Below are 21,642 nucleotides of genomic sequence, written 5' to 3'. Positions count from 1 at the left end.
AAAGAAATGAAATATATCTGATGCATGATATGAGAGCAAATAGTAAATGAAAACTAGAAGATTGCTTCAGTACCCAATCAAAATAGTACCCAGAGCTACCAGAAAGAAAAAAAGCCAAGTTGAAAAGAAATTTTGCAAGCACAAAAGCTAGCTTGCACAAAGAGCCAAATGCAGCATGGTGCTTCTAAATCTCATCCTATTTTGAGGAATTTAATCATGGATAAGCCTTTTGCTGCCACCTGTACAGAAATCAATGCACAGAGTACTTCAGGGCAGTGAAAATTAGTAGGATACCAAACAGTTGAACTCACAGAAATAAATCAAACCAGGGATCCAAACTTTTCCACAATAAAAGTTTCATTCAAGCTCATTCTTCCAGATTGCAAGTTTAATTGCTGTTTAGTAACATTCATTTTCAGGTGAAATATTATTTCAACTTTGGCCTCTCATTTACCCAGTATAGAAACCACACAACCATAAGTGGCAGGTGTTGGGAACAAACCTGTGGTAGAACCACACAATTGTTTCCAGAGCTCTGGAGAGACTGCTAGTGCACTGAGGGTGCTCACAACCCTCTTATGCTGAGATCACAAGTTTTTTCTCTGTGAAAAGTAGCTTTCCTGCCTCAGAGGCATGCCAGAGCAGAGTCCTGGAGGACCACTGACATCTGGTGGCCACTTCACTCTAAAGAAGACTAAGTCATATACATTTAATTTTACTGTGACTTGATCAAATTACATTTTACAGGTCATCTGACAAAAATACATGCCAGGGAAGCATTAAGTTACAGGTCTTACTCTGTGTTTATTAATTTAGTGGAATTTGATAGCTACAAGTAAATGTAGATGAACTGCAACACACAAACAGCAAACTCAGTTAAAGCTGCCAGTACATTAATAGTATTGTTGGATTAAACCCACTCTAGAGATAATAAATCTTTACCAAATAGAGCACATTCAATTCAACAAGTTCTTGAGAACCACTGGATCATGAAATAGAATTATATAAAACTGTCTTTTTTACAAATGAAAAAGCACATTGTTTCCTAGGTAAGATGTTTCTTATTACTGAAAAGGAGTAATGAGATTTAGGTCTACTTTTACTAGACAACTAGCACAATATTAAATAATAAGCAGGAGTATCCAATAATTTTATCCGTATTGATATCTACTAGATGGTGAGCTTGCCCAGACAGAAACTGACCTCAGTTCTCTCCAGCAAACTTGAGATGATCTTCTTGACACCTAAATGCAATTGTGCAGAGAGACCACACCCAGCAGCACGGGACCTAAATTGTACTTAGGCCTGTTAGCACTGATTGTTGATAGGCAAACACTTAAAGCTATGCTTTGTTTGTTGCATCTATGTACAACTTGTAAACAAAACTCTGAGGCTTTCAAACATTCATCAAGCATACAAAAATCTTACTGAACTGTCATGAGAATTTTCAGCCCTTCCCAAATGCTTTTTTGATGCAAAAGGATTCAATATACATTTCAGGTAAATGTACATTTCTTGTTGAAATGGGAGCTCAGTTCAAAACTAATAAAACTCACAGTATCTATTGAGTAATAGGAAGTAATCAAACTGTTTTTCTACACCTTTCCTCCATGCAACAAGAGGGCGGTTTTGCAAAAAATTAGCAGTACAAATCGTCTCCAAACTTTCTGTATTTTTCACTTAGCATCAACATGACCCCATCCATAATTAAACAGATTGCTAAATTACACCTTTACCTTCAATCTAGGCTACCTAACCAGACTGATAGATAGTGAACTATTTTTAATTACTGATACAAAAAGGCATTGCTCTGCTTATGTTTTATAGTTGGTTGTGGCACGTTGTGGGCAAGCATTTTATACAGACACGTACAATTGCTAGTGCTGCCAAGAAGTGTGCAAAAAATAGCCAGTGCTCAGAGTGAAACACAGTACAAGGGACACTCATATGGAGGCAACCATATTAAGCCACCCCAAAGAAAGCAGCAAATGTGCACCAAGACAGTTTGATTTGATTCTGCCAGAGTTCGAGGCTGAGCCCAAAAGACTTTCAAAAGACAAGTGTCAGGTGTTTTGCTTCCATTTGTATTTCAGCAAAATTGTAGTATTTGTTGTCCAGTGATGACTCTGGAGAATTTCTCTTGTGTGGCAGACAAATCACTGATGCTCTTACCTGCTTCAGGTCTTTTCCTGAATTGCTGCATGGACATACACTGACAAAAGTGGCTTTACAAGATTATTTTTAACACATTCCTAGAGGTCCAACTGCAAATTAGCAGACAATAATCAGTACAGAGAAACTTGGTCCTGTACACAACAGGCACAATGTTCCAATTAAATCTTACTCTGAGCATTTAAAGTAAGAGCTATTTTCAGTATTTTAACAATGCTGGTTTCTTCACAATAATGCATTTCATCTACAGTGAAAAGCTGTCACATTGCTGCATATCTATTAAATAAAAGCATATTAATTAGGTCAGCTACTGGGTATAGGAGACAATAACCATTTTAATAAAGCACTGTCAGAGTTATAGTCCCTTGGCTGAAAAGTACGTCTCTTCTTTCCTTTGTCGTCCTCCCAACAAATATTTTTGAAAACTACCTCAGCATTGCCAACCCAATTAAACAGCAGCAGGAGATGATTACTCTGTGGCAAAGTTCTAATTCGCAGACATAATCGTTCTTCTACATTTATATTTTATTGAAGATATTTTCCTGAGGGCAGAGATGCCCTCCACTCACCACCAGGGACAGACAATGTCTAAAAATAATTTTGCCTGGTTCTAATCGATATCACCGTGTTGGCAAATCTCTTCCGAAGACAGAGGAAAGCAAGGTAACCCACCCCTGCCAGGATGCTGACCAGCAGGGTGGTGCCCAGAACCCTGGGAGCCCTCTTCTTGGCCACGCGGAACGCTGTTGGCAGGACAGCCGAGATTAATATATTGTTGACGTGTCCCAAAACTTTGTAAAATGCTTTTCTCTTCACGACACGCTCATAATAAGCTTCCAAGTTGGGCCGCTTTCCATTTCCCCAGTTTCTTCTTGCTAATCCCAGAAACTTCAGGCGATGTAATGTGACAGCAAGTGACACATCTGCCAGACTGAAGAAATCACCACAGAGCCACGGCTGATTTCCATCTTCTAAGCAGAGATAAAACATAAAGCATTAGGAACTAATAGAATATAAGCACATTTAGTTTAGTGATACTTCAAAGTAGCATCTAATAAAGAGCAACAACACTTCAGCTAAAACATTACTTTCATCAATAAATATTTTAATAATTCCTGTCCACTCTTTGCACAATCTTGTAAAGTCTTAGGCTCAGCAGCCTGACCTACATTTGTTAAGGAAAAAAAAAAAGATCCTCATTCCAGGTTCATAAATTAAAACCCACAGTAAACACTTATTTTCTTCAACTAGATTTCTCAAATCTGGATTAAATTAAACAGGATTGGAAAGGAGGAAGGCAGTGTAGCTTTTACTGAAAAGCTACCACTTGTCTGAAGAATTTATCTTGCCTGTGTCACTCAGCTCAATGGCATTCACTCAAGAACTAACTCCAGCCAGATTGTTGGAGGCTTTCAAGTCAAAAAGAAATGGATCAGATGACTGACTCGCACCAAACATATCAGCCCATTGAGATGACAGAATCTGTCTACCTGTCCCTCTTTTGTGTCTCTTTAACCCCAAATCATGGCGGTTTCACACTGAGATGTTTGAGAAATTACTAATATTCACACTGCTCATCACTAGTCAGGAGCACAGATGGAGACCCCAGGTACCCTCTCCAGTCAAAGGAAGGAGGTGAACCTTCTTGGGATGGCTCAGAGCAGGCACTGCCAGGCAGCATCACACTTCACTGTCAGTGATCTGAACCACCACCACCTGAAAGGGCTGACATGTACTGACTATACCAAGAGCTTTTGAAACCCAGGATACGAAACTTGATAGCCAGCACAGCTATCATAGCTGCCAGCAAAGTACTCTGCTCTAGCTGAGATCTCGAATAGAGAGGACTATGCTGTTCCCGTCTCATTTGTAATTTTGCAGTTCATCCCACACAGCAGACATGGAAAAATGCTGGCACAGACACTCAGCAGCACCTCTCTGGAAACAGAGAAATTTTGCAATCTCCTTTCCAACACATTTTCCACTAGAGAAAAGCAACAGCTTGGCACAAAGTTGGTACCAGTCCATTTTGACTGGTTACACAGGTCTGGAAGAAAGGCCTCTGTAGAAAAGGAGTGTAACCTAGGTTGCTGAAAGGATACCTGGGAATTCATCCAGTGCATTAAACAAGATGATGGAAAAGACCAAAGAATCTATCCTGTGTTAAAGAAAGATGCCTGCAGTGGCAGCAGTAGCAGTTGAGGGATTCAAGAAATTGCAAGAGAAGCAGGAACTCTGAGTTTTACTAGAACCTGGAGAAGTACAGATCACAAACCTCCAAAGTGGGACTACTTCAGACAAAATTCCAAGAGGCAATAGTCCTATGTTTCACAAAATCCAGCGATTCCAGAAGCTTTCATAGGCTCATCAATACTGCACCAGTTGACTCCTTGGAAAGGCTACTTAGCAGAGAAAGGAAAAGGGTTGCTGGAAATGGTGACAGACATCGTTTGCTGAACAAAATCCTTCCATCTTTTATGAGTTAAAATATTTTCTATGACTCTTTCACTGTTGAGTCAGTAGAAAATTTAATCTGGATTTTCAACTGCTGGTTCAAACCTACAGTTGTGATAGTAATCAGTAGTTATTACAACAGCTATTTATAGAGCTAAATGCAAAAAGTTATTGATTTGAGCAGATGCAGTTAATATTGACGCTTCATGCAGTTTCCAGTGAAGTCAGGGGAAGGACTCCTATTAGCACCACTAGGAGCTGAACCACACTGTGGAAAAGCAGAAGGCTAATCCCATTTAAACAGAATTTAGGATGCTAACATGGTTAAATGCCTGTGGGTATAGATCAGGGGGAAGGTCAGCATTGCAGATGTCCTTGCAGGAGTGTGTTAGAGACCTGCTAGCCACCATGAAGAGGCAGATGATGCACTCTACAGGAGGCTGGCAGAAGTCTCTCAATTTCCAGCCCTTGTACTTGTGGGGGACTTCAGCCTGCCAGATGCCTGCTGAAAATGCAACACAGTGGAGAGGGGCAGCCTAGGAGATTCCTGGAGTGTGTGGAAGAAAATTTACTCTCAACTGGAGAAGAACTCATGGGTGATGTGGTGGTCAGTGGCCATCTTGGGCACAGCAACCATGAAATGATGGAGTTTTCAGTTCTGGGTGAAGTAAGGAAAGGCACCAGCAGAACTGCCACCTTGGATCTCTGCCTGGCAGACTTTGGACTGCTTAGGAGTTCGATTGACAGAGTTCCTTGGGAGTCAGTCCTGAAAGGCGAAGTAGTACAGGAAGGACAGGCAAGATTTAAGGAGGAATTCTTAAAGGTACAGCAACAGATTGTTCCCATATGCTGTCAGGGACAAAGACCAGCCTGGGTAAAAAGGGAACTTAGGCTGGAACTCAGGGTAAAAAGGACTGTGTCTCACCTCTGGAAGGAGAAGTGTAACTACAAGGATGTCTGAGGTTATGAAGGAGAAAGTCAGAAAGAAAGCCAAATGAACTTAATTTGGCACTGCAGTTAAAGACAACAAAAAGAGTTTCAGTAAATACACTGGCAGCAAAAGGAGGGCTAAGGATTTTCAACCCTTCGCTGGATCAAAGGGAAAACATAGTGGGGATGAGGAAAAGGCTGAAGTTCTTAATGCCTTTGTTGCCACAGTCTTTAACATTAAAACACATGGTCCTCAGGCATTCCAGCTCCCAGAGCTGGAAGTTGTTGATTGTGACCTGAGTGAAGAACCTACAACCCAGGAGAAAATGGTTAGTGACCTGTCATGCCAGTTAGACACTCAGAAGCCTATCGGTCAAGATGGGATATGCCCAAGAGTAAGAAGGGAGCTGCCAAAAACTTGCCAATTATTTCAATCATTTACCAGCAATTCTGGTTAACCACAGAAGTCTCTATTGCCCAGAAATTAGCAAATGTAATACCCATCTACAAAAAGGGTCAGAAGGAGGACCCAGAAAATTACAGACCTATCATCCTGACCTTGGTACAGGGAAGCATCATGGAGCAGATTGTCCTGAGTGTCACTACATGGCATGTGCAGGACAACCAGGGGAACAGGCCCAGCCAGCATAAGTTTACAAAGGCAAGTCTTGTTTGGCCAACCTGACCTCCTTCCATGACCAGTGACACATTTACTGGATGAGGGAAAGGCTGTGTATATTATCTAAATACCTGTACAGATTTTGACCTGTCTCCCAGAGCATTCTGCTGGGTTAACTGGCTTGGGTGGATACATTCTTCATTGACTGAAAAACTGGCTGGATGTCCAGGCCCAGGGAGTGGTGGTAAATGCAGTTGGTGGCTGGTCACTAGTGGGGTTCCCCAGGGCTCTGTATTTGGGCTGGAAATTTCTAACAGGAAGAGAGGAAATGTTGAGCCAGAAGATGTTCAGATTAGATATTAGAAATGTTTTTCACTGAGAGTGGTCAGGCACTGGAATATGTTGCCCAGGGCAGCAGACAGCAGGATATGGTTAGGTGTGGTTATGATGGTGCTGGGTGGACAGTCAGACTAGATCATCTTGAAAGTCTCTTGCAACATTGATGATTCTGTGATTGTGTGAATAATTTGACTTTCATTTGGGTGGAAGCAGGTAAACAGGGCTGCTTTCCAAGAGGGTGAGAGAAGAAGATTGACTAATGATTAGAGCAATTATTCAGATTGCTTATTCTGCAGATACCAAAATATCAGCAGAGTATCTGCACAAGATTATAATAAACCTGTGTTAGACATTAAGGTTGTGATCATTATAGTGAACTGAAGACTATACCTACACCATCAACATTCTATAGGTATTTTTTTTCTGATTTTGTTGATAAAAATACTAAAAAATTATGCAGATAATTATACTTATTTTCCTGAAAATGTGATCAAGAATTCTCATGAGACAGTAAGAACTCACTGAGTGAAACAGTAAAGTAAGCTAGTATTTAAAACAGTATTGGTCCCTTCTGTGACATGTAGATCAATATATATTAAAAGTATCAAATCTGACACATTAAAAATTGCTTTATAATGGTGCTGTCAACAAGTTTACTCAGTATCCTCAAACAGAAATATTTATAGGATTTAGCAAGAAAAATTCCTTACCTGGTGTTTCCTCATTTCGCCGCTGCAATTCAGTCTCAACCTGATCCAAAACTTTTTCCAGTTCATCCAGTATTTTCTTTAGATATTTTATATTATCATGATCCAGCAGTTTAGACTAAATAGACATACAGGTTAGTGTTTTAATCATTGTACAGAGTTTATAATTTTATCAGAGAAGCTTATACTTAGAATAATGCAGTGTTTGTTCATAAAATATGATTATTTTCTCCACATAGTCAGATGGATACTACAAGGATACTGGTGACAATTCAGAAAACAGAAGAAAACTTTAGAGATACCAGATATTAAGGTTTGCCTACCCCTGCAGGGTGCTCAACAGCCCAACAGCAGCACTGATGTGTACCTACCTTTGAAGTCACTGGGACCAGTCCAGTACTTCAGCACACACTTGAAGTGTGTAGCTGATCTGAGGACAGACTGTTTCATGCCTTGAAGGGTTAAACCACTGCATGACATTACTGGTAATGACAAGTAAAACAAATGCTCATATTGTGACCAAAACATCTAACACTAACAAGCTCATAATAAAGGGGCCCATACAAAGGGGTTTCTTACCTTAAGGCGCTTCTGTTTTGCTATATAGGCATCTTGAAGGTCTGGATTTTCTTCTGCAAGTTTCTTCAATTCTGATTCTGTGTTACTTATTTGGCCTAATTTAAAAATATTTTTAAAAAAAGAAGAAAAAAAAACCCACAAAGGCAGACAAAAAAAGGAATGACAAATATTAGATCTCCAAACATACTCATAATGCAATCCACAGGAACTGACCAATAGCCTGTGTACAAATACCATACCAAGGAAATTGGAAGTGCTGCTTCAACACAGCAAATACACTAGGTTAGGATTTAAATACATCACATTTTGGAAAACTTGAATGCTTTTTAAACTGACCCACCACACCTTCAGCTCATCAGTTGTGACAGAGCTGTTAGGCCCACACTGAGATTTCTGGTCACTGTAGGCCATAGGCATAATTTCACAGCAAAAGCCTAAATGCCACTGAATATGGAGCCAAAGTGTTTTTATTTAGCTAAAACCTGATGCCAGAGTCTGTGATCCTTTTGGAAATGTTCTTCAAGAACTGTGTATATGTCCTAGAAAAACATTATTACATGATTTAAAGAAGGAATTATGTGAAAAGTTAATTTTACTGATTTCTACTATGCATGTATAGCCTTTTCCTTAAAATGGGGCTTTGCTTGAAAATGCCACCCTCATAAACCTAAAATACCAAAAGACAGTGATTTATAAATCTTCTAAAAATCAGTATTTCTAATCACAAACCGAGAACAAAAGAATAATTATAGAGCATGAATCACCTCTCACTTGTACTTGATAATAAAGCTTAGTTACAATTAAGTCTGATAAATTAAACTGATAAAAACTCTTTCTAGAGAATAACAAACTCACTTTTTTATATATTCATTTTAACATGACTGTGAAAGCCATACTTCAATACAGTGTATGAAGAAATTGAAGGATGTACTCATACAACCAAAATTTTACATATGCAATTAATTACTTACTTGGATTTGGTATGCATGAACATAATACACAACTGGCTCATGCCTTATTATATCTAGCAGTCTGAAAATAAAGGTGTTTCAAGCTGAAAATTAAACCATCTCCAACCAGGAGAAGTTTGAACATGCAAAGGAATTGTTAAGAAACATCCACAGGCTTTTCAAAAAAATGCTTCAAATCAAAAAATGTAGGCTATGCTTTAAGCATAAAAAGATAAGAAAACATCCAAAGTTAGATAAGCAATAATGTTAGCTCTGCCAGTACGAACGTGCAAACTGAGAACAAGTTATATCAACTAGAAGCTTGAGTGGAAGAATACATACAGCAAGAAAAGCAGAGGACAATGTTGTAAATGGAACTGTAATAAAAGCACTGATTTTTACCATGCGAAAACAGAAAAATTACCCATAATGCCTATGAGTAAAGCACAATTGTTCAATAAACAGTTAGCATCCACATTTGGGGAAAAAAAAAAAAAAAAAAATCAAAATCACCAAACCAGACAATGCACTGATTAAGGAAATAATTAATGTTCTTGGACAAGGGGAAGTGGCTTTAAACTGAAGGAAGTAGATTTAGATTAGATATGAAGATGAAATTCTTTCCTGTGAGGGTGGTGAGGCACTGGGACAGACTGCCCAGAGAAGCTGTGGACTCCCTATCCCTGGAAGTGTCCAAGGCCAGGCTGCATGGGGCTTGGAACTGCCTGATCTAGTGGAAGATGTTGAAACTGGACGATCTTTAAGGTCCCTTCCAACCTTAAAGATCACTGAATCTTCAATGATCATTCTATGAGTCTATGATTTCATGATCCTATGACTCTATGTTACTATGTACTATGTTACATCAACTATGCAATATGGAAAAGTAACTGCCTGCCTTCACTTGTAACAACATAATAGAGTGTTACCAGAAATTTTAAGGAGGAGGATAAGACATTTTGTTGGAAATATGATTTCTCAAGCTAACACAATATCACTGTTCATGATATCATGGACTTACTAATAGTATAGATGTATTAAATTTCAAAGACTCTGCAGTATTTGACTTTGTTCTACAGAGCATTCTAAAACATCATACAAAAAAAAAATCAACACCGTATAAACCAAAATGTTGACAAAAAAAAAAAAAATCAGAGATCTCAGAATGTAATAGTAAACAGGGAATCATCATCCAGCCATGCTGTCAGGAGTTGATACTTGTCCTAGAACTACTTAGTTCTTTTGTAATACAGTGAAGGAAACATAAAGGCATAAATTAAAAAGTAGTCGTGGTGCAAAAAAATTATCTCCAGACACCTCAAAAACAACATTTCCTCTTTCCCATTTCCAAATCCCAACAGAATACCCAATCAATAAAAAGTATATGCACAAATCATCAAGGACTGCAACTAAAATTTATAAATTGTGCTCAGTATTTTGTATTTAAGGTGGACTTAAGAAAGAAGAAAAATGTAATGCAGCAACCTACTAAGTCAGAGACATTCAGAGCTACACCAGTACATACTACGGATTCTGCTGGTAGCATAGGCTGGAATCATGGAGTCCACTGTTAACTCGGGGTGCAGGATGCAGCCATGTGTGTAGGCATCCATAGGCAAGGAGTCTAAAAGCTCCCTGTAGTGCTGCACCCTTGGATAATACATGCTCCCCTCTTCTGGCATTAATCTTGGTACTTCCTCTGCAAAACAAAGTTAAAAATAAAGTTAAGAAAAGAAGAATCATCTAAATGACCAAAGTTCATTTAGTCATGTCCAGCTGGGACAGGCAACACAGCCACAGCTAAGAAAGCTTTACTTGTACCCCAGCATAACTCAATGGTGTGATTGCAGCCCAGAAAAATGTATATTTGTAGCTCATTTTAAAATGTTTTATAATTCCAATTATAAATGGATGCAAATTCAGCAACCCACACAAACATGTATTTAAGAGGCTTTCAAATCAGAAAACCACACTCAGCTCTGTTATGTACATCTAGGAATGCGTGACCATGACATTCAACCCTATAATGCTCTCACAGCTGGGGACAGCTGAGATTCCAGGAAATTGTTACGGCTGAAATGTTACTGTTCCTGCAATAGTGAAAAAATTACAGTACAGGAATCCTACACAAAGTGTGGCTGGAAATATTTCTACACATCAATGAATTTTACCCTATCCTTGATCTACCTGGGCCCCAACTCCTTTTTTGACTAAAAGACAAAATTATGTTTGTTCAAAGCACAAATTATGTTCACTCAACAATGAAGTTTTCTTCATGCCTCAAAAATTGCAGTGCTAAATCCCTGAAATGCAAAATGCTGCCATCTTCACACCTATACAAAATACAGCTCTGCATTTTCTTCAAAAATTGAGGCAGGTTTTTTTGTTGGTGTTTGGTTCTTTTGGTTTTTTTAACAGTGCAGGCACAAAGAACTTCAAAACCCTGCACATGCCCACTTCCAAGAATTCTCTTCCTGCTCTTTTACCTCTTCATTCCATTTTGTCTCCAAAAAAATTTGCTCATTCTACTTCCATTGTTCTACAGAAGATTATTCTGAAATTAAGTATGTTTCCTCTTATCTCGCAGAGAATCTGGACCTGCTTGACAAAGGCAGTCAGGCAGCCCTGTTCAGTATGTTACTTTTCACGGCAGTGTCGCACCAGTGCAGCACGGTGCTGCTGCCTGAAGGGCTAAGGAGGACAGTGGTAGGTTTTACTTATAAAGGTTCACTCGTGAAGGTGCTGGAGAGCTTTCAGCTCATTTTAGAGGAACATGTTTTCAACCCAAACTGCTAGCTATTAAGAGAGCCTGTTTACTTGTAACACTATAAACATATTCTGCCCTGAACGAAGAGTCCTGCAGTGACACAGAGCTGCCCCAGCATTGCTGCAGCCTACGGGGTGAGGGGAAGAACCACACACTGAATTGTCTGTGGGATTACCATCTACAAACGTTGCTTCAAGGTAATCAATAATCTGCGTTGCCTCACAAATGACGTTTTCCCCATGGATGAGGACGGGTACTTCTCCAGAGGAGCTCAAGCGCATAAACCACGGCTCGTTGTGCTCGCTCAGGGGCAGGTTCACATCGCGCTCCTCGCATTTCAGCGCCTTCTCGGCTATTGCCAGCCGCACCTGGAACGGCACTGCCGGGGTCACCCGGGCAGCAACCCCACCCGGGCAGCATCTCTGCCAGGCCCTCATCCCCACCCGGGCAGCAACCCCACCCGGGCAGCATCCCCACCCGGGCAGCATCCCCGCCCGGGCAGCATCCCTGCCAGGCCCTCATCCCCACCCGGCCAGCATCCCCGCCCGGCCGCTCTCCCGGCCCCGCCTCGGCGCACCCACGGCCGCCCCCCTCCATCCTCCATCCTCCATCTCTCCATCTCTCCATCCCCCACCCCTCCCTGCCCGGTGCCACCGCGGGCGCGCAGGGGTTGCGGGCGCCGCGGGAGGCGGCGATCCAGGGCCCCGCTCCCCTGCCCAGCCCTCACCTTCTGCGAGGAGAAGGACTGCGTCCAGTGGTACAGCACCAGCGGCGCCATGCCCGGCTCGGCTCGGCTCGGCTCGGCTCGGCTCGGCCCGGCCTAGCTCGGCTCGGCTCGGCTCGGCCCGGCCCTGCTGGGCCCGCGGCGCCGGGCGGGGCAGGAGGCAGCGCGGAGCGGCGGCCGTGCCCGCCCCGCGCCGATCCGCTCTCGGAAATTACCCGAAGGGGATGCCCGGGGGATGCGGGGGACAGCCCTCACTGCTCGGAGGACAGCCCTTCCGAAGGGGAAACCGCCTGCAAAGCCGTCTGCAGCATCCCCTAAGGAAGCGCAGGAAGATGGATGCGCAAGTAGGGAAGGTCACATGGCAGGATTTAGCCTTTTATATTTATTTGGGTTTGTTTTGTTTTGTTTTTCTTTTAGTTTTGGGGTTTTTTTAACCAGTGCTTCCAGTATGAATTTCAGCGTTTCAACATCGGCAACACGCGCCTGAGGAAAAAAAAAATTAAAAAAAAAAAATTACCGTAAATCATCCTGAATTAGACCCTGCAGGCAAAATCAGTTTATTGCAAAATGAGTCATAGCAAGAAGGAACAAAGCTTTTGAATAACTTCTTTTGCCTCCAGATGTGTTCTTTCAATCTCAAGAGAGAAAGTTTCTTAATTATTTTTTTTTCTAGACAAAATTAGAAAATCTAACCATTTTGCAGGGCTTTTAAAATTTTCCCTGTGTGAAACAAGGTCTTTTCTGAAAAGCATTTGATAACGAACAATGGCTTACATCATCAGGAAATGCCTCCTCTGTATCTTACATAGGTTTAGATTTGAGATAGTTTAGAAATGCAATTGCTGATAGTACCATTAGACACTATCAGCAAAAGCAGGCAGAATTTAGCAAAGTAAAAAAGCACAGTGAGATTACAGAGTGCAGAGTATTGTCCTCTTAATTATGACTGCTCAGTTCCCAGTAAAGGCGACTACTCCAGGTATGCCTGAAAACTCAGTCCCACGTGCCATTTCTGTATAACAGATGAACGTCATGATCAGTATCTTAGAGACCTAACCTAGTATATTGAGAGCTGTAACCCAATAACAAGAACATCAAGTGAAATTTTTACTAATGTTAAGCAAGGGAATGGATTTAAGTCACTGAGACAAGGTAATGGACAAATCTTATAAATAAAAAGAAAAGAAACAAAAAGCCAGCTTCCAGCCCTGTACTGATCATGGGAGTGGGCACAAGGGCAGGCCCATGCCTTCTTCAGAGACTACTCCCTACTCCCTGCTCACAAGCCAAAATAATCTCTTCAGAAGGTCATGCATGGTGAGAGGCTTCTCACAAATCCCAGCTGATAGCAATCAGTGTTACTGATGGTAAATCCCACATTTAGGGGAATTTAATTTGTTATTCTTTAAAAAGTTGGAGAATGTGCTTAGAACTGACACCAAGAATGCAGTCAATGGCATTATGGCTGGATTAACTTCTCTTTAAGATACATGTCTAAGGTAAGAGTGATGGAATATCCTCTCATGCACAAGGGCTTTAACCTGTGACTCACCAATATATGGATATTCTCACAGATCCCTGCCTAGGCTGCTGTACAGCTGTTCCTCTCTGCAGATTTTACAGTAACTCAAGGGAAAGAACTAGGAACTGTTTTTTTTTTTTTTATTTACATGAACTAGGCTTTGCTTTTTTTTCTCCTTCATTTTCCTTTAAATCAAAATGTTGCCTCGTCATTTCGTCAATTACCATATAGGCCACTGCCCTGCTTCTCTTAGTACTGCCAATTAATTTAATATCACACATGAACTACTGTGTTTGAGTTATATTTTCTTACCTGGTTTAAATGTCTAGAAAGGCAAGGAAATGCATCTATCTTACAATAAAGAAAGAAGGACAGAGCAGCTGCAATCATATACAGGTGATCCTTCTTCCTAACCTAGTCACCCATATTGCTATGAAATACAGGAAGGACACTGACCAGCTGGAGCAGGTCCAGAGGACCAGACGATCAGGGGGATGGAGCACCTCTCCTGTGAGGAAAGCTAGGAGGATTAGGATTCTTCACCCTGGAACAAAGAAGGCTTACAGCTTGAAAATTGTGGCCTTCAGTACCTGAAGGGAGCCTACAGGAAACACTAAGAGGGACTTTTTGCAAGAGCATGTTGTGACAGGACAAGGGGGGAATGGCTTCAAACTGAAAAGAGCATAGGTTTAGATTAGATATTAGGATGAGATTCTTTACTGTGAGGGTGGTGAGGCACTGGAACAGGCTGCCCAGAGAAGCTGTGAACTCTCCATCCCAAGAAATGTTAAGGCCAGATTGGAAGCGGTTCTGAACAACCTGGTCCAGTGAAGGTGTCCCTGCCCATGGCAGGGTCTTGGAAGTGGATAAACTCTGAGGTCCCTAAGCCATTCTATGATTCCCTGATAAATCCCACCCGATGTCCATGTTTACAGTCCTGGTTCCGCTGAAGGAGGGGGTGCCTGCGGCTGGGATCCCTCCCGCCCGACAGGGCTGTTCCCACGGCTGACCACACGAGGCCTCCCTTTTCCAAAACACGGGGCATAGAACCTTCCTTCTTCCAGAGATGAAGAATAAGGGACGAATTATTCCTTTCTCTTCAGAACCAGCACCTATCCGTCCACCTATGTTTGTCCCTCCACCTTCTCATACCCGCAGAAAAGCAAGCAAAAGGGTCAGATCAAGAAAAAGCTCACCACAATCTGGAACACCTTGTTCCACAAGCATTTACACAAGGCTTTACACAACTGAATTAAGTCTCCTTAAAGGCAGGTTTAATTTGTGCCATAAATACACAAGCAGCACAAATGCAAATCTGACTGGCATCTTGGCAGCTTGTGACTTCAAGCAGACCCATAGCTCTGTGTGATAAATAATTTTTCCTACCACACTGATGTTCTTGCCCTGTTTCTCTGCATGGCCTCTCTTAGGCCTTTTTTAGCATCCTATATATGTTTACAAAATATATGTATATATGCACGCCTTTCTACAAGTTTTTTTAATGTGCATATTTTTACATCATGGAAATAAACTAACATTTACAGCTAATGCTAAAAATAAAAAAACATTTTGATAAACAGTTATATAAAGTGGGTGAAAGATCTGGAAATCAGTATTCTGGTAATCAGTTTTCTTCTTTACTTTAACTTTCACTCCATGTTATTAACAAGAAACACATAGGTCAGATGTGTCATTATAGTAATATTGATGCAAGTTATAAACAACTTTTTTTTTTTTTTATCAGATCAATTCATTGTGCATATTGAAACCCAAATGTGTTAGACTACAGGGGAATTTTTTTTTTCCTTTTCTATGCAGCCAGAGCCATTATAGCTGAAAATGAGCTGGATTCTGTTTATGAATCATTAGCAGATGCATTGGTTCTGTTCCAAGTGCAGAACCAGTCGAATTGACAGTGTTGCAGGAATTAATACTCATTGGGAAAGTAAGGCAGGTTCTGTTCTGGACCTTCTGTCATCAGTGGTTATTGACTAAATTCCACTGGCAGATGCTGCTTTACTGGTGGTGATATGAGTCAAAATAACATAGCACTAAACTCAGGTACACAGCTGAGACTTAATACTGACACAAGAATGCGCAGGAACTTTCTTTAACATGACTGAAAAATTAGATATTCAACTATACAGAAAGAGTGAAAGCAGCATTATGTCTTGATAGTCACAGCTGAGACTATCTGTGCCCTAATTTAACTGCATATAAAACCATGGAGCGAAGGCAATTGCAGATAGCTGATTCATGTTCTCACGAAATATAATTTGTCAGTTACCATTTTACATCCAACAAAATCAACTTATAATAGAACTTATTTAGTCACTTTCAAAGTTACTTAACATATCATACTAGGGGTTTTTTAAGGGATTTCACCACAAAATTCTGCCAAATTTTCCCTAAATATATAGTAGTCTTGTTCCATGCAGGAGTTTCATATGTAAATGCTTCAGAAATACTGTTTAATAACTAATTTTTATATAACATTTTTAGAATTTTTATAGTAAGCCTATTTCAAAATAGTTATTAGTGATTTTGATATAACAAATATATTAATTGTTCTAATGATATATAAATCTCAACAGTTTTGATGATTGGAATGAATTTTCCTGAAGTATTAGGCTTTTAATGCACACATAGAAAGAGATTTATTATATTTTCATAAGTTGAAAAAAATGCAGTTCTTAGCCATAAACCTTAAAATCTAGGTATTAACATAAAGCTGCATTGAGTCTATCCCTTCTCGAGCTTTTATGTAAACAGCATCTTTGCTATAAAATCTAACATATCAGCCAAATTCAAACAATTTAAAACTTTTTTTTATACATGCCCATGTTTGTTGTCTCTGTGCACACGTGTAATATGCTGGCTCACAAACTTGGATCATTACCAAGCTTTTAGGAACAATTCTGTGTCATCACTTCACATGTTTCTTCTTCCCTCACACTAATTTAGATGAGTAACCCAAAACAGTGAAAACTTTGTACCCCTGTGCATACCATCCAGGTGTTGATTTTTATTCTGGTTTTAATCTAACAGTGATGACATTTTGTTTGCACAGCACTGTCTGGCACAGTGGCTCTTGGTTGCCCATTAAAATTCAGATATTACCACAACACAAACAATGAATAAAAGAAATATTCCAGCTTCCAGCCATTATTGCCTGTGGCCAAAACCAGAGTGCACAACTTTGACCTTGTAAAATAGATTGGACAGACGCTGAAGCAAAGTCCACCAAAGTTAGAGAGGTGATTTGTACTTGCTTCAGTGGGTCCTGTACCAGCTCTTAGAACAGTTCAAATTCTATTACAATCACACTATAAAATATAAATATCCAGTGACTGGATGACATCCAAACACAAAAAGCCTTAAGAAAATCTAAGGAGTAAAATACAATTTTGTAAAATATCTTTTGAAGTCTTGTGGTATTTTCCTTTTTTTGACTGAAAAACATTTTTTAAAATCTTTCCTGAAAAATTATAGAAATCAGTTTCTTTCCATGCCTGAAACAAACTAAAACTTTAATAATTTTCAAAAATTTCTAAAATCTTATTACACTTTCTATTGGAAATGTGAACACTTTGATAAACTAATTAGTAAGTAAGTTTGAACATTTAATATTTTTCCAGCAAACTGCTTAGAAAAATAGCTTTAGGATGCATTAAAGCATAATCACGTACTTCCACACCTTGTGATTGACAAGTAAAAAAATAAAGGCCACTAAGGAAGATCCATTTCTTTTAACAACATTAATCAGGATGACAACATAGAAATACAACTCTTATTTAAATAAGGAAATTCTTGTTTCTTCAGCCTTAGTTCTTACTCTTTGCTCATTATGTTTGGGCAAGATGGACTAAAACTTAAACAGTAATACACAAAATATTTCAATTAGACTCCTTGAAATCTCACTTCATGTCAGAGATCTGTGTTAAACAGAAGTAAAAATAAAAGGTGTTTTGAAAAGCTTAGATCGTCATCTGTCCCAGAGCAGCCTGTACCAGCACAGCAGCAGGGATGGAGGCTGTTCTGTCCTGGGCCACCATGGGCCCCACACCATCACAGGAAAATTATGGTCACAAGTGCTCATGGTGGGGTGGGAGCCCTAAGTGTGTGTAGAATATTTTCTCTTGGTAAGCCTTTTTCCCCCTCCATCTAAATCACATAATTTATGCATCACTATTGCATTGTGTTTTCAAATTATAGTACAGCAGAAACAACAAGGAAATCGTGGTCAATTATGATACATCAATTTACAGCACATTTACTGAATTTTGAAAATCAATTAATTCTTATGTCTTGGAATAAAAGAACCGCAGACTATAAAACAGCTGATTAAATTCACTATCAAATAGTTATGCAAACATAACATTCACCTAACTCCTCTCAATAAGCAAGACCCTCATTTGTGAAAGTAAAAATAGGACAAGATACAGTTTTGGACAGCAATAGATCTGGGCACTGAATCACTGTCTATGTTCTTTTGGCACTGACTGAAACATGCTGGCATGATTTTTTCTCAACTGCATAACGTCACTCACAAATAGAGAACAAATACCAGAGCTACTGCTCTGAAAACACACTTCCCCTATCACAAATAGATTTTCTTAAGAAAAACTGTTCTTAGGATATTAGTGCCAGCCGAAGGGCAGGAATACTTGCAATTTAGCATTTATTGAGTTATCTGGAGAGAGAGAAAAAAAAAATAAGCACTATACAGAGAGGGATGAATTTAAATCCCGTGTGTGTAACTGATACAAATGAAAGTATGAAGTTGTCCCTGTGCCCTGTGCGAGCTCAGGGGAGAAGTGAGGGCAGCAGGCGATGGTATGTGTCTGAAATAACAAACCCTCTCCACTAACACCCCGGCTAATGCACCGGTGCGGGGGCAAAGCCAGAAGAGAGAAGCTGCAGAAGCTGAAACAAGCTTTTCAAATTTTACAGAGACGTGCAAACTGGTGGGGGGTGGAGGAAGACATGGTGCCTTGGCTTAATTCCTGTAGTGTCCTCTCAAGTCCAAGGGGCAGAACACAAAGGCAGAAGTTGACCTGCATGTTACACTCCTCGGAGAAAAATACAAACATCATAAAAGCACAGCAGTTACATTAACCTGAGCCAATATGAACAGAGCTTTGGGACTAGGCAGTAAGAATATTCTTTTGGCCCAGCAGGATAATCTATCTTTTCAAGATGAAGAAATTGATAAGGTTTAACTCTTGGCCTTGAATAATTAAAATTTTGCCTCGAACGTGTTAGATAGGCCACTGCCACAGACCTTCAGGGCTATCTAACTTCATTTCAGTATATTGCAAAAAGTGAGAAATAACTGAAACTGGAAAACATTTTTAATCTCAGCTTCTTTCTGATTTCACTTTACAATATATTTTAATTCCAGTTTTGACATTGTGTGTGACCCAAGACAGTTGGTACAAAGAGCTATTTTTCAGTTCACCTTTCCTCCACTACAAAAGCTTCATGCTTCAGCAGTTCTAAGTCACTGGGAAACAAGCTAACATGAAACAGGAGTTTTAACAAGTACAGGGTTATATCTTGGAGCAGTGTTTTCATACTGTGATTAAATTTATATTCCCCCTAAACTGCGTTTTGTTTGAACTCCATGCCTTGTGATCCCGTTTCCTCCCGTTTTCTTGATGTCAGCTACTTGAGTGCTGGCAGAAGATCCCTCTGAACTGCTGCTGCATTTGTAAATGTTTCATCAAAGGCCTGGAGGTCTGGTAAGCAGCAGAGCCGGTGGGTGCTACGAATGTGATCTGGGTCTATCTCGGGGAGGAACAGCATGACCGTATTTACTGCCGATGCTATTCTGGGGGCTGGATGACGCGCGTCTCCCCTCTGCCTGAGCAACACTTGCCCGTTCGTCTTTCAACACTCACTCCCAGCATGACAGGATGAAATAAAACAAAATTTACTGGTGGCAAGGGTATTGCATATTGAAGACTTCCATTCTAACAACTTCATGCACACACATGTAGTCTTATTGAAATAATCATGTTAATCATTTTGCACTTAAGGTAGATACAATTTTAGGTTCCATTTAAAAAAACAAAACCATATGAAGATAAAGAAAAGCACTGCCTCATAAAATAATTCAAATTATTATGGGGGCACAAGCTCATTTGTCCCCATAAATGAACTCCTAACTCAGGACATGGCAACACAGTAGCTCCAGCTCTGCACAACACTTCCAAATGTGGACAGCAGTTGTGTCTCCCAAAAACTGTGAAAGTAGGGGGGAAAATACTGTATTTGTTAAAGCAATTGTGCACGTAGCAATTGTGCACCTCTTCCAAAATCAGGCAAATAGTTCACAAACTGAAACTCACTTAATAGCCAGCAGAATGAGCCAGGCACTTCCAGTCACTGATTAAACTTGACCTATCTGTGCTAGGCTTTGTAAGAGAAAGGAGGAAAAATTTAAAAACAAAATTTCTCATTAAAATAACATGCACATTTTTTTTTATTTTTTTAATCTAGAAACATGACACTGACACCAAATGGCACAGAAAATATCACATTTTCTTTTTTTTTGTTTTGTTTTTTGTTTTTGTCTTTTAAACCTATACAGATAATTTTCAGCAGTAGAACTGGAGAATCACAAAGCTGCATGATGCCAGACTCACTCCCTTTCGGGTTGCTAAAATTTAAGGTAAGAAGATCCTGACATAATAAATTTTCAAATTAGGCTTAATTTTTTAAAATATTTCATTTGCCTCAATTTTGCAAATATGCAACCAGCTGGTAAAAATAAAATCTGGTTTAAAGTTTCGTTAGATAGAAAGTGCAGTCTCAAACTTACATAAAACCAAAACTATATCCCTTTACAAGTGATGACAAAACTGCAACCTTTAGCTTCTAACGTCAGCATGTTGTATCGCAGAAATAGTCCTCCAGCTCTATTAAATTTTTGTTTTCAGGGCAGAATTTCTTATAAGCAAAAATAGCAGATAGATAACTGTGGGTGAATTAACATAATTTTTGCAATATTATCACATGAAATAAGGGCAGTTCAAAATCAATTTTACTTCTCAAATCAGCTGAAAAAAAATTTGTACCTTACATAAACAAATACTTTGTACGTAACATAATAAAATACCATGCAGGTTAATGACAAATTTTTAAATTAACAACCTAAAACAGAAACTAAGGTGATCTCCACAATGGTGATTTTAGGCATACCTACAAGTGAACGATTTAGTGATGAATACATGCCCAACTAAACACAAATTATTATTCTGTAAGTCAATTACATTTATTATACATTCAGACATAAGAGAGCATCATATAATTGTTCTTCAAATACATTGTATTATTAGGAAGACATACATTCCCTGATTAGAGCAGACACTGTCTGAGATATTTTTATATTCTGCAGAAATCTTAGACTAAATTCCACCATTACATACTTAATACAAAGTATAGGTGATTTACAAAAACTCAAATAATGGATAATTTTTCATAAAGGACCTTTTGTACAAGATCATAAGCTTCTACATAAAAGGATTTTACTTACTATGACAACTGCAGTTTCTAAAGGATAATATTTTGATAAAAATCAAAGTACATACAAAAGTACATACAAAAAAATCTAAGTACACACAAATATAAAAATCTAGTTTAGACTCCACCTAGAGAAAAAAAAAGAAGAAAATATTACTTTTAAACAAAACTTGAGGCTTAAAATTCTCCAAATCACACAGTTTGTTTTTAGGAAAAAAATACTGCAAACACTAATTTATCCAATGTCTATCTTGTACTCGCCAGAATCACACAACACAGATATACATAACTTATTCACATGCAGAGCTGCAAACACAAATTAATGTGAATTCACCAAGAGCATAGAAACTGT

The 21,642-nt window shown here is 39.4% G+C and overlaps 1 protein-coding gene across 1 annotated transcript; it reads right to left on the bottom strand.

Annotated features, from left to right (window-relative positions):
• Positions 1–784: 784 nt before the first annotated feature.
• On the bottom strand, positions 785–12,586 carry GDAP1 (ganglioside induced differentiation associated protein 1). Its single transcript, XM_064706246.1, has 6 exons — positions 12,245–12,586; positions 11,693–11,885; positions 10,276–10,449; positions 7,801–7,895; positions 7,225–7,339; positions 785–3,143 (listed from the first exon to the last, which is right to left on the bottom strand). Exons 1-6 carry the CDS (start codon positions 12,293–12,295, stop codon positions 2,761–2,763), a joined length of 1,011 nt encoding a protein of 336 aa, XP_064562316.1. The 5' UTR covers positions 12,296–12,586; the 3' UTR covers positions 785–2,760.
• Between the last annotated feature and the right edge of the window lie 9,056 nt (positions 12,587–21,642).

This window comes from Zonotrichia leucophrys, chromosome 2, assembly GCF_028769735.1.
Source record: "Zonotrichia leucophrys gambelii isolate GWCS_2022_RI chromosome 2, RI_Zleu_2.0, whole genome shotgun sequence".
Lineage (NCBI taxonomy): Eukaryota > Metazoa > Chordata > Aves > Passeriformes > Passerellidae > Zonotrichia > Zonotrichia leucophrys.
Note: the sequence above shows the minus strand (reverse complement) of the source record. Positions and strands in the feature narration are given on the sequence as shown.